Raw genomic sequence first — 26,098 nt, 5'->3', positions numbered from 1 at the left:
AAACAGATTTGTCTTTCTATATTGTACAAATGTATATTCAATAAATATTATAGGTTATGCTCTTTACCTCTTCTATACCTAGGAAGGCAATATGCATTTTCCCAAAAGAAAGAGATTAAGAAAAAAAGTAGGCAGACATAGCTTAACCTTTGAAGAAGGAAATATACAGGCACACGCGCGCGCACATGCGCGCATGCACATACACACACACACACACTCACATACACAACCACATCAAGGAACGAATAAGGCACATGATAAGTCATCTCAAGTGGACTGGACTTTTTAGAGAGATTACAATTAGCTTAAGACATAGGACTACCTCTGGCATGATCAAACTGGGCCCCCAAGTACAGTACATGCTTTTTTAATTAGGAAGAAGTCTGGAAACATATTCCAGGTTGTGCTGGCTTTCAGAAGGATCACCTACATGGTGTTCAAAGCTGATAACGTTCTGAAAGATGAAGAACAAAGCAAAGGCGGGGGGAAAGAATATTGGAAATTTTAGCCTCTGGATTGAAGAACTTGCCAGAGCTAATAGGCTTAAGCCCACAAAACTAGCTGAAAATACGTGTTTCTGCTGCTTTTAGCCTGGATCAAAACTGCAAGGCACAGCTGCTTCACATCCTAGTAATCTAAATGGACTAACTGCACTTTGTTGGCAGAGCATACTTTTAAAGGGTATATTTATTATTACGTAAGAGTCTGGGAATTTTAGTTCTCATTTCACTTTTTCTTATAGGCTAGACTATAATTTTGGATCAATTATAAGAAAACAAGAGAAAACATGAGATCCACTGTGTGAGGTTGATTAGTTTTGCAAATGGTGGTGGGAACAATTTTCATAGCCGATGCCTATCTTAACCACTTCCCTAAGTGCACGAAAGCACTCACTGCACCATGTACTTCATGTACATTTTATTGGTTTAATGTTTCTGTTCCACCTTATACTTGTCTTATGTTTGGTTAGTCTTCTTAATTAATTAATTAATTAATTGGTTAGTCTTCTTAATTAATAAATTCCTGGCATACAGGATTGGTAACTAGCTAAAATCTAGGGACAAATAAATGCTAACTAAGTGTGATGTTAGGGCCAGAACAAGAGTAGAGTGGGTAGGGTTTCTAGCCTTTCATGTGGCCTAACTGGATTCCAACTCTGGTACACCCTGTAGTCTCAAGTCCCACCAAGAGTGATCCCTGAGTGCAGAGCCAGGAGTAAGCCTTGAGCCAGCTGGGTAAGGATAAACAACCATAAAAAAATATTAATGTTGCATTCAGCTCTTCAAAGCCTTATGGTAAACCTCAAGTCTGATGGTCTGGCTATAAGTATGGGTTTAATCAATACCCTTGTTAAGTAGTAGAGGGTACTACAACTACCTGTAAACATGTGTATATTATTCACTCACAAATCCATATGAGTGTTTCCTATGAACCGAGTTCTGGGTACAGGCACTGGGAATATATTACGGAGCAAATAAAACTCCATAATGAACTTAGTGAGGAAACAATTGACTATTCATGCAATTAAGGACATAATGAAAAAGCACTGTCTGTCATCCCGTTGTTCATTGATTTGCTGGAGCAGGCATCGGTAACGTCTCCATTATGAGACTTGTTGTTACTGTTTTTGGCATATTGAATATGCCACAGGTAGCTTGTCAGGCTCTACCGTGCAGGCAGGATACTCTTGGTAGCTTGCCGAGCTCTCCAAGAGGGATGGAGGAATTGAACCCAGGTTGGCTGTGTGCAAGGCAAATGCCCTACCCACTGTGCTATCACTCCAGTCCATAGTGAAAAAGAGTGATAAGAACTATCGAGAAAAGATGCAAAGTGCTTAAAAGCAGACATATGAGTACACAATCTCACTGTACACATACCTGCAGCAGAAAACAAGCCTTTAAAGCTATTTAGTGAAAGTGAGCAATTAATAGTTTTAGAGACATTACAGTACTATTGTGTGTTCAGATCATTTTAACAGTGCTTATGTTTTGGAGCACATTTGATATATTTATGATGAAAAAGAAGGGCATCTTGGACTAGCTTCTTTTTGAAGTTGGGAAAATAGGATCATATGGTTAAGTAGCACTGTCACCCCATTGTACATCGATTTGCTTGAGCGGGCACCAGTTTTCTCCATTGTGAGACTTGTTGTTACTGTTTTTGGCATATCGAATATGTCACGGGGAGCTTGTCAGGCTCTGCTGTGCAGGAGGGATACTCTTGGTAGCTTGCCGGGATCTCCAAGAGGAATGGAGGAATTGAACCATATACATATTTTAAAAACAAACTATGTTTTAAAAGTACCATAACAAAAAGTGAAAGAAAATTCTTTAGCAGTAGTAAACTGAAAATTAAATGGGAGTATTTACTGCATGAAAGTAGAGAGCCATACTTCTGTTTTATTGTTCTCCTTTTTCAGGGCCTCATGCATTTTTCTTGATTCCTTTTCTTTATTATACTGTTATTTAGTTAATCTATTGTGTGTGGCAGGCTGGAGCGATAGCACAGCGGTAGGGCGTTCGCCTTTCATGCGGCCAATTGAGTTCGATTCCTCCGCTCCTCTTGGAGAGCCTGGCAAGCTACTGAGAGTATCACGCCCGCACGAAAGAGCCTGGAAAGCTACCTGTGGCATATTGGATATGCAAAAAAACAGTAACAAGTAAGTCTCACAATGAGAGATGTTACTGGTGCTGGCTCAAAAAAATCGATGAGCAATGGGATGACAGTGATTGTGTGTAGCATTAAGGATCAAATTCAGGGCCTCACACATGCAAGGCAAGTTCTCTGCATTGAACTTGCCAGTCCTCTTTATCAAATTATCGCCCACCTCCTTTGTCTTCAACTGCCTCTAGCCCTCTCTTTTCTTAGACACTTTTTTCTCTGTACAACTTTCTCACTGATTCTCTGTCATACCTGCACACTTTTCCATCTTACAGTCAATAAATTTAGTTGCTTTATTATCACAAATGCCTCACAATTTCTTTCCCGTGGGTCTTTGGTCCTTAACAGAACCCTGTTCCTATTATGAAAATCAAAGACATTGCATACTGGTGAACTTTAAGACATTACTTAAAGGCCCTGATTCCATGTGAACTATTTGTGTGTCAGAGTATGCTAAGCATCTGTCGATTTATGCAAAACTTAGACATTGACTCAGGAGATTTTGAGCTTGGCAACAAACAATAGGAACTAAATTCATTAGAGAAGGGAGAATCACATATGCACAGTGTATAGGCAAGCACATATACAACTGTAAGGTTCTCATTAATATTTTGCAATTTTGCAAAATTTGAGCAAAATCTTTCCAAAGAGCACTATTTTCACCTTTTTTTCTTGAGAAGTTTAAACTGCTCTATTTGTATAAAAGTATATCATATAAAAGCATAATTGAAGAGAAAGGGAGAGGGAAGTCACTTCTTTCCAGCACAAATTCAGGCAGTGCGAATCAATACTGATAGCTCCAGGTGGCCAGAGAGAAGGCAGGCCTGGGGCATGGAAGAGACTAATATTTGCGCCTGATTACCTGCAAGAGGGTCCCAAGGCTCTCAGGCATGCCCCCTGTGAGGCAGGAGGGACCTGCGTTCTTGTACCCATTGTTCTGGACTGTTTACTTGCAGGATGTGTAAGCACAGCATGTAATGTGATACCAGATGTTCTACGTGGGAGGAATTTCATAACTCACAGACATTGGAGCCTGCTTTTGCCTCACTGCACCCAGCCATTCTCACTGAGCACAAAAATGCAAATCTGCTTCCTAAACCATGGCCAATCCCTTCATTCCTGAAGGAGATATTGCTTGGCCTGTGGCAATTTTTACTTTTAGTGAAAGATGCTCACTAAAAGTATCGCCTAGATTCCTCTCATTTCTTAGATGGTTCCAATCAAAATGACTCACAATGGTTGTGGATTGTTTGAAAGCCACAGGCCTGAGGGCCTCAGTTGCAAGGCCTCTCTACCCTGTCAGGGCCTGACCATTCAATCTCTTGCTCCACTACGCCAGCTGCAACCTAACCCCAACGAGAAAGCTGGCTCTCTTCACTGGGGACACTATGCTCAAGCGACCTCCGTGTCCCTGCAATTTACTTTTCCCTTCTTGCAAAGTGTGAATTTGGATTGCGCTCAAGCCCCAGCTCAAAGCGGCCTTCTGACTGTGTTTTTCTGTGTACTGCCAGAGCCTGGAGTCTAGATTGCCTGAGCACAGAGTGCGCATGTGTGCGAAGTATGTTAGTTCTGTCTCCATGCAAACCTGAAAGATTCCTATGGGCAAGAAGGGATCATTACCTGAAATTAGCTGATTGACCCTGTGGTCTAGGAACAGAGGTGAAAGCAGATATTTTCTCTCTCTCTCTCTCTCTCTCTCTCTCTCTCTCTCTCTCTCTCTCTCTCTCTCACTCTCTCACTCTCTTTTTCTCCCCCCCCCACCCCGTCTGTTCTTGGGCCACATTTGGGGGTGCTCAGAGCTTACTCCTGGCTCTGTGCTCAGGAATGACTCCTGGTGGGCTTAGGAGAACCATATAGGATGCCAGGAATCGAACCTGGGTCACCCACATGCAAGGCAAGCGCCCTACTATAACCTTGGCTCCAGGATTTGATTTCTCTTAAGAGAACTGTCTTTGGTTATTGTCATGTGCTAAATTATTTTGTCTACATAGTCACATGCCACTCATACACTTCAAAGAACCCTAGTGCCCACCAGACTGGGGAGGGACAGAGACTGGAGATGACAGAGAGACATGGGGAGGGATCTTTGGCAGGGGTAAGGGGAGGTACCTGTGTCCATCCAGATCATAAACTTAATCACCATTGTAAATACATTACTTTAAAAACAATAGGTTTTTAAAAAAAATAAAAAAATAAAAACAATAGGTTTTTTTGGTTTGTTTTTTAAAGCATGAGTAGAAAGAATGGTGGATTGATGCTGTGCTCACTTGACTATCTCCCCTGGCATGAGGGTTGCTTATGGATTCAGCATATGGTCCAACTTGCTGAAGGAGGTCGAGACACTTATAAACTGGTGTCATCTCAGGGCCCCGGAGAGGTTCCTCCCCCATGGCCAACACTGTTCTAAAGGCTCCGGACACTCACCTCTGCTGGAATGCCTTCTGGCCCATCTCTCTCGCGGCTCGCTTCACCTCCTCAGGAACCGCGTCTTTCTCGACCTGTGACACCTGGTACACAGTGTGGCCAGAATCCAGCCGATAAGGACCGCCTTTGCCACCCAGACCAGCAGTGTCTCTTCCCCCTAGGAGGAAACCATGAAAACCCGTCTAGTAATTCTGAACCAGATCACAAAAGTCGGCTTTGAAAGCATGAAGCATATTAATTATACTTGGCAAATAATTAAGGACCCTTTAAAGCTGTAAGATACAAGTATAATTAGAGCTTATAAAATGCTTGTAGGAAAATGTTCATATCTTTCTCCAGTAGGATTATCTTTTCAATACTCCCAGTTGAAGGCGACCAGCAGTCAGGATGCTAAGATTGAACTGTTACTATAGTCCTCACAAAGTGAACCATTCAAAAGGAAGGTGTAACAGAAGTCTGATCCTAGGTCGAGATCCTAGGATCCTAGATCATTCAGGTCGAGATAGCCCTGAATGATCCTCAGTTGTAGCTCAACATAGATTTGGTCTCTCATTTGCAGCACTCAGTCTTGGCTTGGGCCACTGCACATTTGACTCACATACTTATTAAGATCTTGGAAATGCTGAGGGACAATCTACCTCTCGCTGATTCTCCCAGTGAAAAGGCATAGCAGGGTTCAACCACGTCACACAACACTACACAGCACTTGCTCTCTTCTCTCACAGACTGGACCTTGGCACCAGCCTACGTTGATAGACTTCTATACTATGACCTCTGCTTGATTGTGTTAGGCAGAATTCAGCATGCGGATGGGGTGAGCTGAGTTCTTGACTCTCAAAGGTCTCTCTAGCAAGCAGAGACAAGAAAGAACAGGTTCTGCTGGGAAAAAGTCTTTGCATGGGGGCACGGTGGTGGGTGGGGGTAAGGGAGGTTTGAGCCACATTCAGCAGTGCTCAGGGCTTACTCCTGACTTTGTGCTTAGGGGCGACTCCTAACAGTGCTTGAGAAACCAGATGCAGTACCAGAGAAGGAGCTGGGGGCAGCTGCACACAAGACACTGGTGGTCACTCTGGGCTATCTTTTGGCCCCGTGGAAAGAAGCATTTTGTATGTTTGTTCTGTGAAGCATAAAAAGAACGAAGACTCTTGTGTCCAGATGAATCTGAAAGACAGAGGTTGGGAATCCTAAGAGAACACAGAGAATAGGACTATTGCTGAGTGGCAGCATGAAACTAAAAGAAAAGAGGACATGGACAAATAGAGCTCCTGGAAGTCAGATTAGTGATACGGAGTTGGCCCAATTCTCAGATCACACTGAAAAATCCTCTCTAGGTAGAGAGCTGTCCTGACCACACTATGGGCTCTGAACAGAGAGTCAGAAATTAAATATTTAGATGAGCCTGTTCTTGAAATAAAGAAAGCTGTCTCTCAATGGTGTCTCCAGTTTAGGATGCTGTCCCTCTTCTCCATCCACCCAAATTCTACCTATATGTCATGGTTCAGTATAAATTTCACTGACAGCTGTTTTGATGACTCTATCTCATGAGGATCAACATTCTTCTACACTACTTTTTATTAATTTTCTTTTCTCATCAGCTATATTATGGCTGGGATAGTTTATATATCTTGAGAGGCTACTTAGTATATGTTTGTTAATTGAATGAACAACATTCTTCTTCCCTCATAGTTGTCTTGGTTTCTTTTTAAAGTAAGAGGAAGTCAAGCTAAGAATATTAGTTCCTCTGTTTTGTAAATGATGAAAATGATATAGAAAGCAACCTACTCATACCAGTGCTTTAGCCAAGATTAGAAACCACTTACTGCAATTTTGACCTCTAACTTAGAATATATGATAAACACTACTAGATTCTGAACAGTTTTTTAATATAAACATAAGTTTATAGGCATATGAGCATATATTATGTAATGTTATATAAACTGCTTATGTTGTAAATATATACAAGGTAGGTAATATTTTAAAAAGTGCTGGTAATTTTGGCTAATCCTTTGATTAGCCTTACTTGCCTTGTCTAAATACGCTCATATTTAGAACTGTAGCACCGTTGTTCATTGATTTGCTTGAGCGGGCACCAGTAATGTCTCCATTGTGAGACTTGTTGTTACTGGTTTTGGCATATGGAATACACCATGGGTAGCTTGCTAGGCTCTGCCATGCGGGCGGGATACTCTCCATAGATTGCCAGGCTCTCCAAGAGGGATGGAGGAATCGAACCTGGGTTGGCCGCATGCAAGGCAAACGCCCTACTGCTGTACTATCTACCATGTTGACCCAAAAATCTATGATTTGGCATCTGGATTCTCAGTTTATTTCTGCTGCTTTATAATGATTAAAGTACTAGCAATCAGTTTACTTTGTTCATTCATATACAACTTGGGGATCTAGAAGACAAATGAAAATTGCTGAAGTAGCAGATTGTGCTGCACAGTGCATACTAATATGGTAGATGATATGAATTAGTATTAGATGATATAGCATTATTTTTTTCCTTTTTTTTGGGTCACATCTGGCAACGCACAGGGGTTACTCCTGGCTCTGCACTCAGGAATCACTCCTGGCGGTGCTCAGGGGACCATATGGGATGCTGGGAATCGAACCCGGGTCGGCCGCGTGCAAGGCAAACACCCTATCCACTGTGCTATTGCTCTAGCCCCCTGATATAGCATTATTAATATTGTTAAGCCTGACTGCCTGAGTTCACTTCCTGGCTCCAATGTCACTATTACTGCCCTGGGAAAGTTCCTTAAAGAATTTTTGTTTCTTCATCTGTAAAATGAGGATACTAATAGTTACTTCATGGGAGTATCATGAAATGAAAATGCTTAGAATAGGATATGGCGCAAAATAAGAGTCACATGAAAGTGTGTTCTTACTGTTATTTAGTCAACTGCTAGTCACATAGAATGAGGTCACTTTCTAAAGTTTTTAAAGCATAAAGTTCAAAAGGTTGGTTAAATTATGATACATTTTCTTTGCTTCCTTGAACCCTTAATTTGTGTAATAAATCTCAGCATGCAAGGCTTCCCTTATGAAAGTCTTGGCAGATCATTTCCTTTTGGTAAATACCATGAGAAGAGGCTATTAATTATAAAACTTTTGCCTTTTAATCTGAGCACCTCTTACTTTATTTTTATTTACAAAGTGGTGGTGGAAAATCCCTTGTTAGATGGGTGTGACTTCTGGCTATCACTTGTGGATGGCCTGTAGGGAAAGGGACTAGTAAGCAGACAATGGCAATGAACTACACAAGTAGAAAAGCAGTTTCTTGACTCAATTTTCTTTTCATAGGATGTTGTCCCGAGGTAGGGGTGGATCATGAATTATAGTTTAAAACTCCCTAGATACTGAGATGACATCATGGTTCATCATTCTGGTTAAAGGACGAAAGGACCCATGAAACAGATTGAGTAAAGTCAGAATGAATCAAGTGAACGGGGCGGAGAAGCCACGAGGAGACAGTTCTGCAGGGTCTCCACTTCCAAGAACCTCAATTGGGACTACTCGAATGAAAGATGTTTGCTGGATGTTCAAGACTTCAAGGCATACACCCGGAGCCAAACTTGTCCCTCCTAAAACCAGTATATAAGTTGAAGAGAGGACAAGACGAAGAGGGGGGGGGCCCTTTGTGATGAAAAAGGAGTCAGGTAACTTTGTCGACTCAAAGCTAAGTTCGAGGGCACGAGAAGCAGACCCTCCGCACCTATAGACTGTGATCCTGAGGTCTCCTAACCCATTTTGGCACCAGAGCGGATTCTTGCAGCCATCCATTTTGACTGTGAACTGAGCTAAAATATTAGAAACCCAAAACCACGTACCCGCTATCGCGGCCGCGCGGACTCAAAGTCTTCACTCTCAGCAATGAAGAGAAATTATTAGATGATGCCTATTCAGCAGGCCTGATTGTTGGGGAAAATTTCCAATCAATAATAGTGAGTTCTGTATGGAAATATGGAATGTACTCAAGGTATATAGAGAATAATGGGAATATCATTAGCTACTTAGATGGGGGGTGGAGTGGGAGCGGGGTGTATTGGGGTTCTTGGTGGTGGAACAGGTGCACTGGTGAAGGGATGGGGGTTTAATCAGTATTTGGCTGTGATTTAAACCTGAAAGCTTTGTATTTTTTTTCTTTCTTTTTTTCACGGTGATTCAATAAATTTTTTTTTTTTTTTTAAAAAGCTAAGTTCGATGTGCAGAATTCTGAGGGGGAAGAATGACAGGAGGAAAACAATCTGCAGGAAAAGAGCACTGGTATGTGGAAAAGTAAAGGTAGGGAAAAGAAAAACAGGGCTTCCAGTCAGGGCAGACACATGTGCCAGAAGATTCAAGTGGAACAGCAAGAACTTCCACTCTCACAGTTATCTAGTGCTGGGGGACCCGCACCTGGCCCGCTAATTCCACAATGCATTCCATATGGATTGAGTCTTGTTTGACCCCAATTTCCAGATCAAAGGACATTCCTAAAAATACCATTTCTTTAAAGCTGGAGCTTGATGAATAAACAGAGCAGGCAAGAAGTTCACAGGCCTATTTGACAGCACATTGTCCCAGCACAAAACCCATTTCCTCCACAGGCTGTCAAGGCCAAGAGGCACAGGCCATCCTAAGGAAAGGCGAAAGGCAGAGTTTGTGCCAGCACTCCTCGTGGCTGAGATAAGATCAGACAGTGCACACACTGTCTGGCTCGATTCCTGAGACCCCGCAGATGTGTCTGTCCCAGTTGTCTCAGGAAAGAGGAAGGCAGCAGTTATGGGAACAATGCTCTGCTCAGGCGGCCAAGAGGAAGGGACGACCACTGCCGTGGGTTCAAGCTGCAACCAACACTCTTATCTCAAAATCCTGCATCCTCAACACACGCACTTGTGAGATGTGGAAGACAGGGACCATCTCTTTTCAAAGCCCGCTGGTCAAGAATTTGCTAGAGCTTTCTGGCATGTTTCCAAAGCCACGGAATTTAAGAGAGGGGATTAAAAGTGCAAATGAATGCATTCCTCATGCTAGGCTTTAAGCTCAGGATGTTACACTTTGAATCTCGTTTAAACTCATGACAACTATGTGAGACAGTTAAATCTTGTGACGCACCCTTTCCTCAACATGGGTTTGTAAAATCTGGGGTAGCCCAACCCAGGAGAATGCCAGCGTCACTCACCTGTTCCTCCAGCCCATGTATTGCCACCCACATGGGGCATGTTGTCTGGGTCCTCCTTCCCGTGTTTGGGGGAACTCACATCTTCACCACTGTCTCTGTCGATTGTTATCTGAAAATGAAGAATCGCGACGTCATTAACGTCTCGTGCCCAATACCGGGAACCCTGTGACAGATTATATTCCTTAAGTCATTAAGGTACAACTTCAGGCTACCCTCGTGCTATGTCTAAAAATATTTCATCTATTTAGCTGATCAGTTCTTATCAGTTTTCATCCACTGAGTTGTGAAGGAGACAACATCCACTGAGTGGTGAAGGAGATGAATTTAATTTTTAAAGAGCCTCTGGAAAAAAAAAACAGAAAAAAATGAAATGAAAGGAAAGAGTCTGAACTGGTTTCAATTTTCAGAATTCTGGTGCAGAAGAGCATGTAGACACAGAATAGGGCCTACCAAGGCCGGGAAAATGAATCTCACAAGAGTCTAAAAGGATCACTGCTCAGCTGTTCCAGCTGAGTCACGGGAGATACCAATCCACCTGCTTCATTTTCAAAGAAATACCACTCTTTTGAAAAATTAATATAAAGCATATGGGAAAGAAAGCAGAAAATGTATCCTGGACACCCAGAAGGGTTGTTATTCATATAGCCACTAAACGTTCCTTTTTTTTCCTGGAGTCATTCTAATTTTATATCAATTTCCGAATTCATCTTTATATAAGAAATGAACTAATTATTTAAATTCCAAGAAAATAAGGAGCATGGTAGCTCCCCCTTGGTGACAGCCTGCAGCCTGGTGGTTTCTAACTTTGCTCAGTTCAGACTCATCAACAGGATCAACAGCCCACACAGGAATTCCAATTCTAGAAGTCACTTCAGTAGATACTAGGACAAAATGAAAAAGAGCTTAAAGCAGTTAAATTTCTGCTTCAAGCTAGGAGCTTGGTCTCAAAGAACTTTCAAAGGAGACCCCAAAAATTCACCTATCTGTTGAAATATAGAGAATGTACTGGCAGGCTAGGTACCACTCACAGTACAGGGGACGACTAAGCCAGAGATTTGGCCATGGCTGCCCCATTCCTTACAGTGGAGCAGGCAGCAAGCGAGAGGAACTAGGGAGCATGACACAGATCATGGTTTACAACACGGGTTCTCCACCTTTTGCTGACCATGACCCCTTTTCTTGTTTGCTTCCTGTCCCTTCCTGAAATATCCTGGAGGCCTACAAGGGGCTATATGACCCTGATTGCTAAATGCTTTAGAACGCTTATTTTGTATATATTTCATGCTAGATGTTAGGATTAACAAAAGTAGACAGATAATATAAGGCTTTTGCAAGTGAAATGGCTACTTAGAATGAATTAAATATAATTTTTCATTGTCTTATGTCCAGAGTAGTTAGCTTCTATTTATTTTTATTTTTGGGGTCATATCCGGCAATGCTCAGGGGTTACTCCTGGCTCTGCACTCAGGAATTACTCCTGGCGGTGCTCGTGGGACATATGGGTTGCTGGGATCCAACTCAGGTCAGCCGCTTGCAAGGCAGACACCTTACCCACTGTACTATCGCTCCAGCCAAAAGAGTACTTAACTTCCGTAAAAACTTCCAGTTTATAACAATAAAGAGATTTTAATTAAATAGACCTTTCAGCCATTAACACTGTCAACACTAACAGTTTTCTCAAGTGTAGCATGTTTCAGGAAAATTTAACACCAAGACATGTTAACTGATCTAAATCCAAACATAATCAGACTGAAAATAGGTGAAAATAAATTTTTTTTAAAAAAATTAGACTTTGCAGATTAGGAATATTTAGAGAATAACTGAACACTTCAGATGCTTCCCTCTGCAAACTTAATTCTACTTTCCAGTTTGTCAAGAGATAATGTAAGAGAAAAACCAGTAAATTAAGGTATGCCTATTAAATGTAAGAATTTTACACCACCAAAAATAGAATTTTCTGTGTTGGTAGAAACATTTATATTGCTATATAACCAGCTGAGTCTCACAGGGTGGTGGAATGACTATTCTGAAAACCATTCCTCATTTTGAAATGTGTGTGCACAGGTATGTATACTATTGTATACTGTTTAAAAATAAGAGAAATTCAGAAGAGATATGGAAAGCAAATTTCTATGTGTTGGGTACATTATTTCCATCATTTTTTTTCCCTTTAGACAAACATATGATACAGTCCTTTGAATGTGTATTAAACAAGAGTAGCCTCTTAAGAATAAGTACCATAATAGCCAGGATATAGAAACAGCCCAAATGTCAAATGACAGATGAATGGATATTCATAAGATGAAATCATGCAACTGCTGCAATGTGGACAGAGCTGGAGGATATCATATTAAGTGAAATAAGTCAGAGGGAGAAAAAACAAATCTGGATGATCTTACCCATATGTGGAAGACAAAACAAAAGAATAGATAGTATCAAACAATGACAAATCCTTGCTGTTATACTACAAATCTAAGATTACCAAGTGGGGTATTGGGGAGTGGTGGGGGACGAGGAAGAGAAAGACCAAAGATGACACAGTACAGTGGTGGAGTGTCCTGAACACTTTGGTGAAAGTCAGGTGCAAAACTGTAAAACTTTAACAATTGTAACCATGTTGCCTAAACTATTACTTAAACTATTACTTAAAAAAAAAATAAAAGAACAACTACTAAAAGTGATGGCACAGAGTGAAAGAAAGAGTCCTTCAGTTAAACTCCAGTTGTACCTCCGAAATGATGCTGCTTAAGTTGCAAAGATGCCCATCATGGGCCCTAAGAAAACAGGCTATGAAATTTCTGAGCAGAAAGGAATTGGTATGTTCTTTGTCACGTGTCTTGCCAGGCCCTCTGCTGGAAAACAGCAAACAAGGTAGCTTCCTATCAACTCCAGAAGAAAGCCAGAGATGCCTCAACACTGACAAATAGGCGAGAAAAACAACCATCATTCTAAGCCTGACTTATTACAGAGAAACACATGCTGTAAAATTCCAGGGATACTGCCAGACATTGAGGAATCTGATTTTGGGTCATTTTATGGATGCCTCTGTACTCAGAGTTCTGTTTTTCTTAGCTGGGTGGGAGGGACATGTCTGCCAAGGGATTTAGGACTATTTTAGAGCATCCCTTACATAAATTGACAATGATTCATGAAAGGTACGAGGCAGGATGTCTAGGACAATCCTACCCAAGACAGAAACTGGTGCAGGTGCTATGAAAGGGCTACCACTGGAGGAAGATTATTTCCTTGGTTTGTGTGTGGTATAGAGCTACAGGGCATTTATAAAGTTGATAAGATGCTGAATGGTGGAAATTGGTGCTGAGAAGTACTTGGACTGCATTTCCTTCTGGGCTGGTTTCATCTAGAAAGAACTCAAGTAAGTCACTGCAATTACAGATATAGACATTATGCTATTCACTGAAGTGGAGACAAAATTTCCCCAAACCATGACATATCAAGGCCCTTTATAACTTATGATGCAACTTGATATATACATGCAGGCACCCTTGATATCTTTCTCACAGATGACAAACTCTACTTCCTTTCAGGAAAATGTGTGGTAATCCTACTTTTATCCTCTTAAATGAATTAAAATGGAAAAAAATGGATCCTGTAAATTATAACCCATAAAATTTCCAGGGTAAAGCAAACCAAAACCAGAGCAGGCAAAGGCTATGACTCACTAAGGTCCTGTAATTCTGGGCAAGGCCCATATATGCTAAGTTCCTTTTCAAGCTCATGACTAGTGGCAAAATGATATAAATAGTATTAGATAATATGTAGAACATAATTCTGGACCAAAAGTTAGCTGTTGAGAACTGACTGGATTAACACAATTGATTATCATTTTCTATCACTAGCAGTGGGCTGAGTGCTTGCTTCGTAAGTGAGAACTCCTGGTTTGATCCCTGGCACCGAACAGTTCACTAAGTACTACCAGAAGGGAACCTCAAGCAGAGATCCAGGAGTACCTCTGAGCACTGCTGAGGGGTGTCTCCTCAACATCCCTTTTCCAAAAAATAAGAACAAGAAAGAACTTGGCGGCATGGCAGACATTTCTAGTTGTCTGACCAATAACCATCTCATCCACCCCTCCCCTTTTAAACAGAAATCCAATGAATGAGGATGATTGGCTGGAATTAAGCACAGTAATCTCATCTCCATTAGCAGGTAGTTGATCTAGGGAAAGGCTTGTGGTCTATCTTTGAGATTCAACAGAGAGTCTATTGGGTGGTTTCCAGGAAAGATCTTCACCCCCATAAGGTAACAGGAGAGTCTCTCTCCTCTCCATGCACTGAACCTCCCTCTCCCTCCACCACTTCCTCTCTTAGGCCGGCCACAGTTATTTGAAGCTGGGACACATGGAATGTAGCTCTAGCTGACAACTAGAAGATGGCAGAGGAAATGCTCCTGGTAGCCTTGCTGAGTTGTGGAGGCAGTCCTGGAGTCTGATTACATATATTAGCAAATAATAAATGTCCTTAAAGTTCAGGCTACTATTCAACTGTATAGTTTTAAATGTTAGTTGGATTTTCTGCTACTTGAATTCAATTGCATGTAAACTAACTGAATCATGCTTTATTTTAAAATTTATTTGCAGGACTATGACTAGCTTATTTTACCAATGAGCACATCCTGTTTTAAAAGATGATCAAGAGGCAGCAGAGCACAAGTTATTATCTAGACTTTCTGGGAGGATGTCCTATATTAACAAGAATACTAGATTTTAATTTTATGTCACTAAAAATTGCCATAATACAGAAGTTCTGACTATCACTTTTCACAAAGATATTGCACAGATGGCCAAAAGGCACATGAATAGGAGGCCATCATCCCTTGTCGGGGAAATAAAAATCATAATAACCACAGTATCAGCTCATACTTGCGAGAATTACTATGACCTAAAGACAAAAACAGTAAGTGTTGGTGAGGAAGACATGTACACTGTTGGTGGGAATGTAAAATCAGTTTGGAAAATAATACTGAAGTTCCTTAAAAATTAAAAATAAAAATTCCATGTAATTCAGTACTTCAACTTTTGTATATTTACCTGAAGAATATCAAAGAATTTCAAAGAGATAAACTACACTCCATTTTTATTCCTGCATTTTGGTGGTATACCTGGCAGCGCTTCAGGGGTGATGCGATCATGGGAACTAAACCGAGGTTGTCAACACATGCAAGGCATGTGCTCTACCAACTGAGGCACATCCCTGGCCAACATTATTTAAAATAACCAACAGAATGAACTTAAGTGATCATCAACCAACCTCATCAAAAGATGTGGTGTACACGTACACACACACACACACACACAGACACAGACACAGACACAGGAATACTATTAAGCTATAAAAAATGAATGAATCCTAATATTTGTTACAATACAATTGAAACTAGAGGTATTATACTTAGTGAGATAAATTAAATGGAGAAATACACTATATGGCTTACTCACAAAAGGTATATAAAGAACAAAAATTGCACAGAAAATACTAAAAATAAATGTTTAGATTTTAACGTCAACTTATGGTTACCACTATATGGCTTACTCACAAAAGGTATATAAAGAACAAAAATTGCACAGAAAATACTAAAAATAAATGTTTAGATTTTAACGTCAACTTATGGTTACCACTATATGGCTTACTCACAAAAGGTATATAAAGAACAAAAATTGCACAGAAAATACTAAAAATAAATGTTTAGATTTTAACGTCAACTTATGGTTACCACTATATGGCTTACTCACAAAAGGTATATAAAGAACAAAAATTGCACAGAAAATACTAAAAAAAAGTTTAGATTTTAAGGTCAACTTATGGTTACCAGAGGGACAAAGGGCTAGGTAAACCAAATGAAAGGGGTCAACTGTATAGCAGGGTGGAATTGCACTTCCAGTGGTGAACATAATACATTATACACAGACTTCAATGATGTTCACCTGAAACCTATAAGTAATTCTACTTCAATAAATAACTTTAAAAACACAGTATCAGCACAAAATCCCCCTTATTATGACTACCTGCTTTTTCTTGATTAAAAGATAATTTAAAACCTCCATTCATTGTCTTATCCAAATATCTCTGTTTAAGCTTATGTGTTTATAGTATATCTATAACTCACTGGGATTTAGAACTGTAAAAAAGAGCATCTTGGCTATGAGGATGATATTGTACAAAGGGGAACAGATAACAGGACAGAGTCATGATGAGATAGTAAGTTACCCAATATATATATTTAGAACATATTGTTATTTTACTCACAGGATGGGATTTTTTTTCACAGACATAGTGAAAGCCACATTAAAATAAACCCCTGGGAATGATAGTATGAAGATGGAACATTAAAAAAGAACAAAAGCTGACCCTAATTTAATTTTCATAAATAACATGTAAGTATAAATAAAATGTATAACAAAAATACTTGTTTCCACAGGAAGCTTCTGTGTATTTCAACTTCAATCTCTGATGAGACCTTCAAGAATACAAGATAGGGGCTGGAGAGATAGTAAAGTGGGGAAGGAGCTTGCCTGCATGCAGTTGACCTGGGTTTCATCCCTGGCACTGCAGATGATCCCCTGAGTCTGCCAGGAGTGATTCCTGCGCACGGAGTGAGGAATAAGCCCTGAGCATGGCCAAGTGTGGCCCGCAAACAAACAGACAATGCGATTTATGTTCAGTTATTTCCTGGCTAGGGCAGCATTTGATTTCTCCTGCCTTCTCCAAGACTTCCTCGCTCTTATAAGGCAGGGAAAGATCTGGTTTTGATCATTAATACTGAACAATGACACTGTAACTGATGTTCATTTGTCCTAAATAATGAACCCCAATGGGCATTCACCTTTTACAGCTGCCTCTGTCACTAACTGAGCAATAGACTTTCTTCTGAGGTGTCAACCTGCAAGCAGAGGGGCAGGATGCAGACAGGAGGCAGGGTAGGCACAGTACCCAGCTGTGCCCACTTCGATGAGGGTGCCCTGCCAGACAGGAAGAAGAACATGGAGCAGTAGCAAAGGCTCGGGCTGGTGGTCAATCTCCTGGCCGAGAGGTTGCTTTCCCATTGATGGTTCCTTTCCTGCCTGTCATTTGTGACCTCTTTACCCACTTCCCAAGCTCAACCCAACTCTCTTCCTGCTTCTTGAACCTGCCTACAGGCTTATACACATTTTGATTAGAATCTGTAACCCAGAGTCTACTTCCTTCATCGGCTACAATGTTCTGGAATGCAAGTCCAGATGCCCTGTTACTCTAACTCAAATCACCACTTCTAACAAAGAACTCTGACTGGAATGAACTTTTTTGTTGTTGTTGTTGTTATTTTTTTGGGTCACACCGGGCGATGCACAAGGGTTACTCCTGGCTCATGCACTCAGGAATTACTCCTGGCGGTGCTCAGGGGACCATATGGGATTCTAGGATTCGAACCTGGATCGGCCGCATGAAAGACAAACGTCCTACCCGCTGTGCCATTGCTCCAGCCCCTGGAATGAACTTCTTCATGTGCATTACTAGGTCAAAAAAATCCCTTCTTGATAAAAATGAACAAAACTTCATAGATATCACGGACTCAGGTTAAAAGGAGGGCAAAGTATCAATTTGGGAGTCATTTAGCTTCTATTAACTGACAGAAGTAACCAGTATAGCAGTTTATATACCCACCAAGAATATAACAGTATATGATAAATATAGGAGTATTTATTCTATACAGTAAATATTATATAGACAATAGTTACTATATGCTATGTAGTATAATATTTATTTTATACTAAGAAATATATGTTAAATGTACAGGAGGTGGTAGTTGTTAGTTAACAGAGCATTAAGGGATTGATCTGCACATAATTCCCTCTACAAAAAGCTACCCACTGGATGTCTGATGGGAAATCTGGGTGCTCTCTGGAAACCGGCACTGTGGGTCCAGCCATCATCTTCCCTCTCCTTACAGAGGCAGGAAACATGGTCACTGCTACAGGCACTGGAGTGTCCTTCAGTCCTGACCCTATGTATTCCTCAGCCCAGGCTGGGCGGGTTCCCTGCTGCTCCTTCTGTCCCAGCCTAGACAGAGTGTTCTGCATGGATACCCCCAAAAGATGAGGTTGCAGAATCCAGCCAAGGCCATCAATCACTTTACTATAGCATTTATTCGTTTCCTTTCTTTTACTTAAGTACAAATAAAAACAAAGGGTGAAGAGTTTGGGAATTCCTGGGAATGTGGAATGAAGAAGGATGGACCCAAGAGGCTGCTTCATGGCTGAAGTTGCTATAATTACAAACAAATCTTTCTGAGAGACAAACGTTGTTATGCTTGTGTGTAGGTGAGTGTTAAAAACACATGTTAAAAACCCACAAATAATTGGCTTGGCAATAGTTTGCTGGCACAAAAATGTACCCCTCCCACTGCCACTTAACACAGCACACTCAGTATTCTAAACATTCTCACAGAAACAACTGCTAATTGAATTCAGAGACAGCGGGGCAGGCAAATGGTCAGGTCTTTACCATTCTACTATTCCTACTCTTTTGCTTTTTATTTTCAAGAGTTTCCAGAAAGGCTAACATCTAATACCAGAGTCAATTCAAAGTCTGGCCATCAGACCATCAGAGCCAAGAAAAAGTCAGCAATGGAAACTACCTGAACTATGACAAATAGTTTGCAAATGCTTTAGCTTTATTACATACATGCTGACTCTGTCAAGAGATGAGTATTGCTTACTTTAGTGAGGTTGGGCTGGAGAGCTAGCACAGTGAGTAGGCTGCGTGCCTTGCACATGTCTGACTTCGATTTAATTCTTGGAACCTTGGAACCTACCAGGAGTGATTGTGAAAGCAAAATCAGGGTTAAGTCCTAAGTACTGCTGGTGTGGTGCAACAACAACAATAACAACAAAACCAAAAAAAAAAAAAGAATGAGGAATAAGAGACACATGTTAAATAAAAGAATCTGCGTATTAAGTGTCGGAGAAGCTGGGGGTATAGAGCAGAGAAAACTGAAACCTGAATTTCAACCAGTGAGGTCCTTAAATCACTGTGTAACAGGAAGAAGTGATTCACTCTTTCTAAATCTTTTCATCTTTAAGATGAAAATCCAAGGGGCAGAGCAATAGTACAGTGAGCAGGGCAATTGTCTTGCATGAGGTCTGACCCAGGTTTGAATCTCAGTTCTGAACATGGTCCCCTGAGCCCGCCAGGAGTGATCCCTAAGTGCAGAGCCAGGACTAAGGCCTGAGCACCACTGGGTGTGGCCCCAAAACAAAAACAAGCAAACAAACAAAAGGATGAAAAGGCTGACTCAACTCTTTCTAGCTCTAACTCCTTTACTTGGTCCCTGATTGACATTCATTTCAATTCATGTTAACAGGAATGACCAGGGATAAATGTGAATAAAAGAGAAGTTTAAAGAGCATTTTGATGATATAATTATGTAAAAATTTGGGTAACAATTTCCTAAGCTTTTAAATTTAAAAAGTTTTGGAAGAGGCAAGTTGGTGTGATGGGAAATGATTTTACTGGGACTTATAAGACAGAGGTGTGATGGTTTGATCCTGTTTCTGACACTGACAAAATGGCTTTGGTCAAAGTTACTTCTATTTGCTTTCTTCATAAAGAATTTTTTGGGGGAATGTTTGGGGCTACACCTGGCAGTGCTGGGGCTTACTTCTGGCTCTTCACTCAGGGATCATTCCAGATGGTGCGCAGGGGATTATATAGGGTGTCAGGGACGGAGCCCTTGGTTGGCTGTGTGCAAGGCAAGCACCTTACCCATTGTCCTATTGCTCCAACTCTTCTTCATCAATAAAATGAGGGGCAAAAAAGCACATAACACGGCTTCACTGGTTGGTAGTATTTTATAGTCAACTAGCATGAAACGAGCAATGGTCTAGCCAAAATTCCATACAAAGATACTGAAAGAGAATATGGATTATCTAGTAGTGATGTGAGACATTAAGTATGTGTCTGGTAATAAGCATGGAGAAGTGAAAGAGAGCTAAATGATGAATTTCCACAGTTAGAGTCAAATGAAGAAATGATTATGCTAGAGACCTGTTGTACATTAATAAGTCAGATATAATGCTGAGTGAAACAGAATGATCTCCCTCATATGTGGCAACATAATGGGAGAACTGATCCACACAACTGAGTTGGAGGTGGAGGGGATAGTTTGAAAGGGAGAGATGTTGGGTCTTTGGGAGAGGAGGGAGGTGACATTGGTGATGGGTGTGGTACTGGAGCTATGTACCTGAGAAACTATTAATAAGAGTATTGTAAACCACAGAATCTCAATCAATAACGTTTTTTAAAAAGTAATATATCAATGAAAAGAGTTGAAAGTACTTGACTCTCTTGGGCCAGAACACTAGTACAGTGCATAAGGCATTTCCTTGCAAATGGCAGACCTGGGTTTGATCCCTGTCATCCCATATGGTCCCCTAAGCACTGCAAGGAGTATTAATTTCTGAGCACAGAGCCAGGAGTAACTCTTAAGCATTAACAACTGCCCCCCACAAAAGTAAGCACTTGACTCTGAAAAAAATATTGCACAAGTTTTATAAGTTTAATCTTCCTTCCTTCCTTCCTTCCTTCCTTCCTTCCTTCCTTCCTTCCTTCCTTCCTTCCTTCCTTCCTTCCTTCCTTCCTTCCTTCCTTCCTCCCCTCCCCCTCCCTCCCTCCCTCCCTCCCTCCCTCCCTCTCTCTCTCTCTCTCTCTCTCTCTCTCTCTTTCTTTCTTTCTTTCTTTCTTTCTTTCTTTCTTTCTTTCTTTCTTTCTTTCTTTCTTTCTTTCTTTCTTTCTTTCTTTCTTTCTTTCTTTCTTTCTTTCTTTCCCCTGAAATTTTCTTTCTTTCTTTCTTTCCTTCCTTTCTTCCTTTTTTTTTTTGTGAGGAAAGGGACACTTAGCAGTGCTCAGAAGGCCATGTGGTACTAGAGATCAAACCCAGGGCCTGCATATGTAATGCATGTGCACTAACATTTAAGCCATTTCCCTGGTCCTAATCTTAAAATTAAGTACACATGTAACTTGAGAAGAAACTTCAAGGGACTACCTCTTGTCCTTTTCTGTCAGACTGCCTACTCCTATTGTAGCTTTTAACAACATGAACTAGGAAACAAGTTCTCTGCCAGGGGCTAGTGAGACACGAGGCCAAGTTCTGTATGTTATGCAGTTTTCAGCTAGGTGTGGGAGGCAGATTGGTTCTCATTAAACAGTGAAGAGAAGGGTGGTGGCTAGACCAGAAAGAAACACAATGTCTCAGTGGAACATGCTGGAAAGTTCCTAAGCCAGACTGGGAAACTGAACAAACATAAGGGAAGGCTTCCAAATGGAGGGAAATCCAAAGAGGAATCTTGGAAGAGGAATAAGAGTTCAGCAGTACGCGAGACTGGAATTTGCAGGCAGAAAGAACAGGGGAGGCAGCGAGTGGAAACCCAGGGCAGGGGGTGGAGTGGGGGATAAGGGAGAGTTTAGAAACCACATAATATGGATTGAGTTTATGGTGATAAATGCGTCATCCTAAAATCCACAAACTCTGTCAATAAGATAATCTAATCTCAACACCCAGAGGATCACATGAAAACCCCATAAACAGAGAGGTTAGGACTCTTTTTTTTTTTTTTTGAAGACTAATGAAAAAATATGGAATGTTTCACAGACTTGTGTGTCATCCTTGTGCGGGAGCCATGCTAATCTTCTCTGTATTATTCCAATTTTAGTATAGGTGCTGCCGAAGCGAGCATAGATAGGACTCTTAATCTTAATCCTTTATTGAATATGTCAAAGAGAAATGCTTTGCAGTAATCAGTTCAGTAATTGCGTGAACATTTAAACACACAAAACCCCCATTCAGTTATTTTATGGAGGGGAGAGGGTGCAGATATACACATGTAACCCCTTGAGCACAAAGTAGGAAGTAGCTGCAAAAATCACCAAGTGTTGCCCCTGAACCAAAATAAATAAGTGAATAAGTAAAATAAAAGATCTGTAGGAAAAAGAAAATAGTTCATAGAGGAAAAAAAGCCAAACAGGTATTTTTCTTATCGAGGAAAGGTGTTACTGACATATAAAAGTTACTCAGACTCCTCAGTCATCATGAACCTATCTCTGTAAGTATGACCACTGAGACTCCCTGCCTCCTCTTCCCCTGCATCAGGCTGTATTGTAACAGCACAAGCAGCAGTTGTTGTTGTATTTCTGCCTTGCTTTTAGAAGACATTTTTTTTCTTCTTTTTTTAATTTTTAAAATTTTATTGAATGACTGTGAGATAGCTACAAACTTTCATGTTTGGGTTACACTCTCACAATTATCAAACACCCATCCCTCTACCAGTGCACATTCCCCACCACCAATATCCCGGGTATACCCCCCCTTTCTCACCCTCCCCCTGCCTCCATGGTATACAATATTCCCCATACTCTCTCTCTACTTTTGGGCATTCTGGCTTGCAACACAGACACTGAGAGGTCATAATGTGTGGTCCATTATCTACTTTCGGCATGCATCTCCCATCCCAACTGATTCCTCCAGCCATCATTTTCTTAGTGATCCCTTCTCTATTCCATCTGCCTTCTCCCCTCCGCTCATGAAGCAGTCTTCCAGCTATGGGGCAATCCCCCTGGCCCTTGTATCTACTGTCCTTGGGTGTCAGCCTCATGTGATGTTATTCTATACTCCACAAATGAGTGCAGTCTAGAAGACATTTTTTTAATTTGGTACTCTGCCTACCAAATTCTGATGTGAGTGTGTGTTTGGGGGCGGGGAGGGGGGCTACTTTGGAACAACATCCACATCCAGTAAGTAATCAGAAATCACAACATCACAAAGAGAGTCTCTTTTTTTTTTTATAATGTACTTATTTTTAATTAGAGAATCACCGTGAGGGTACAGTTACAGATTTATACACTTTTGTGCTTATACTTCCCTCATACAAAGTTCGGGAACCCATCCCTTCACCAGTGCCCATTCTCCACCACCCGTAAACCCGGCGTCCCTCCCACCCTCCCCAATCCCATCTCCCCCCCACCCCACCCTGCCACTGTGGCAGGGCATTCCCTTCTGTTCTCTCTCTCTAATTAGCTGTTGTGGTTTGCAATAAAGGTGTTCAGTGGCCGCTGTGCTCAGTCTCTAGCCCTCATTCAGCCCGCAACTCCCTTCCCCCACATGGCCTTCAACTACAATGTAGTTGGTGATCGCTTCTCTGAGTTGCCCTTTCCCCGGAACGTGAGGCCAGCCGCGAAGCCATGGGGTCAACCTCCTGGTACTTATTTCTACAGTTCTTGGGTATTAGTCTCCCACTCTGATATTCTATATACCATAGATGAGTGCAGTCTTTCTATGTCTGTCTCTCTCTTTCTGACAAAGAGAGTCTCTTGTTTAAAACACAATTTATTTGACTTAAAATATAACCAATAACCCTAGGAAGGTGGAGAAGCATAGGCCAGCAGCACAGAAACCAGGTGACTTGATTGAATACTAGTTCTAGCTCAGCTACTTGCAAGCCATCAGCCTGGGTAAGACCCAAAGTCACAGCCCCTTGTTTTCCTCAAGTTTAAAAACAGTAATAGGTACCCAGGCCCTCCAAGAATAGTGAGGTTCAGCTAAGACACAAGGCTATTACATGAAGTTAAGAAACAGATGTAATTTCTTGGACTTCAGTTTTCATTTCCACAAAATGAAGGAGGTTGTACTTTGACACAACCCTAGGTCATTTTCAGCTTAAATCTGTTTGGTCAATGTAAAGATATTTTCAAAATGTATGAAGTAACATTCAAATATAAAATATAGGAGAAAGGCATTATGAAAAAAAGTGAATGAGAAAAAAAAAACCTTTTTACAGCACATTTAAAAGATGCATCCCCACTATTTTATTTCTTAGTGTCCTTTATAAGCACCATTCAACTGAAATCATGGGAGTAAAGGATGCTGAAAAGAATTTCTAGTGAAAAGGGTGGTAGCCCAGGGAAGAAATGGTGAGAAGATGCAGACTAAGAAGCAACAAAGGAAAAGAGAAGAAATGGGTTGAGGAGATTGTGATTATCGCTGAAGCCAGGAAAGCTCTGGGCTTCAACAGAGAATGGGCCATAGCATGGAGATTCATGCAAATGAGGGACAAATAGGGTGACCAAAACAGACCCACAAAATCGAGCACTGTGACTTTGCGAGAGCAAGTCTAAGGACACTGATGAGGGGTGAGAAGCCCTGTGAGAATATGAGGTGGTGGCTGGAGGCTGGGAGCAGAGTCAGTACACGCGGACCATCCTCAGAGGCTCTGCTGTGAAAGGGGTTAGTTATATGAATTATAGTTTAATGGGAAGGGACGGGTTACAACCTCCTTCTCCCACTGGGAGAACCTGGCAAGCTACCGAGAGTTTCCTGCCCACATGGGAGAGCCTCAAAAACTCCCTGTGGCGTATTCATATGCCAAAACCAGTAACAATGCTGGGTCTCATTCCCCTGACCCTGAAAGAGCCTCCAATGCGGCATCGTTGGGAAGAACAAGTAAAGAGAGGCTTCTAAAATCTCAGGGCTAGGACGAATGGAGACGTTACTGAGACCGCTTGAGAAATTCGACGATCAATGGGATGATGATGATGATGAATGGGAAGGGTAATCCCCACATTCAGAAAATAATCCGTATGTGTTTAAATGCTGGTAAAGAAGGACCTGGCAAGGTGACAGAAAGTCAGAGGATGGAAAAAGTGCCCTGGGGGTGCAGAGAAACAGGCCTCTGGACCTAGCACCATCACCATCACAGGAGACCCATCCCCACACCTCGAGGCACAGGAAAGCAAAGCCTCGAGCCCCACCTCCAATGCATAGTATGGTTTTCAGTAAGTATTTGCAGGCTTTGAAATGACTGCCTAAGTCCAAGAGATGCTATTACGTATCCAACACTTCCTGGTGTTTTCACATGTTGGAGACTCTTGCTGCAGAAAGTGATGCTATCACTAGAACAAAGGGTTTCCAGAAACAGCAGCATGTCACCGAATGGGTGTCCCATGCCTGGCAGCTGAGTGGTCTCTGTGCAGACCACATTTCCACTCCATTTTACAGTTTCAAGAGAGCCCACGGTAGCCTAGCAAAGAAAATTCAAGGAAATGAAACAATTCCCCCCACCCCCACTCCTATTCTTAGATACAAAAGACAGATAATTATCTAAAGTATTTCTCAATATGAACAGAATAGAAACGTGACCTTTGAGTCTGTGACACAGTCGATTCACGTCAGTGTTTTTAAAAGAAGCAAAGCAATGTCCAGGTTTAGAGAATGCATGCAGGAGCCAGCTTTTCTCTCCCTCATGTTACTTAGGCCATAAATAACGGAAAATAGTTTAACAGGCAGCCAGACCCAAAGGCTCAGCCATCCCTAGAGAGTGATAAAATTCTTCTGCTGGTAGACTTACAGAACCTGAGATGCAATGATTTTTTTTTTAAAGGCTATATTCCCTTTGCTCAGTAAACTTTGAACGTTTGAAACCTGAACGATGGCTAGACTAAGAGAGAAATCAATCTGGCATGAAAAAAGTAATCATGCAAAGTGCTGGTTGATTAACTGAGACATGTAAGAGAAGGTATTTAGTGATTTAAAAATCATATGCCCTGGCACGCTGGTGGTGTAGCAGCAAAAGAAGTGTAAAAATGATGAGGCTATACTATTGTTAAGAACATTAAATGATACCTAAAGTATTTAATAAAAGCCATATGCTTGGTTGTTAAAAAAACAAAACAAAACAAAACAAAACTCCACTCTGGGACCTGTGTGACAGCTTAGGGAAAGAACAAATGTATGACCCCCGAGCACTGAGACCAAAGCTATGTGAGCATTACAGCCAGGAGTGCAGCCCCTGTCTGTGGC

General features: G+C 41.3%; 1 protein-coding gene and 1 non-coding gene across 2 annotated transcripts in view; both read right to left on the bottom strand.

Annotated features, from left to right (window-relative positions):
* Nucleotides 1-26,098, bottom strand: part of VWA8 (von Willebrand factor A domain containing 8) — a 350,725-nt gene that overhangs the window by 50,123 nt on the left and 274,504 nt on the right. The window contains exons 38-39 of the mRNA XM_055137059.1: nucleotides 10,253-10,361; nucleotides 5,086-5,242 (exon numbers count right to left, since the gene is read on the bottom strand). Of these exons, the coding sequence (XP_054993034.1) occupies nucleotides 5,086-5,242; nucleotides 10,253-10,361 (266 nt within the window). The remainder of the gene's footprint in view (nucleotides 1-5,085; nucleotides 5,243-10,252; nucleotides 10,362-26,098) is intronic.
* Nucleotides 21,877-21,983, bottom strand: LOC129401314 (U6 spliceosomal RNA). Its single transcript, XR_008628245.1, has one exon. It is a non-coding gene; the product is annotated as a U6 spliceosomal RNA (small nuclear RNA).

This window comes from Sorex araneus, chromosome 1, assembly GCF_027595985.1.
Source record: "Sorex araneus isolate mSorAra2 chromosome 1, mSorAra2.pri, whole genome shotgun sequence".
NCBI classification, from domain to species: domain Eukaryota; kingdom Metazoa; phylum Chordata; class Mammalia; order Eulipotyphla; family Soricidae; genus Sorex; species Sorex araneus.
This window is presented reverse-complemented; position numbering and strand designations above follow the sequence as displayed.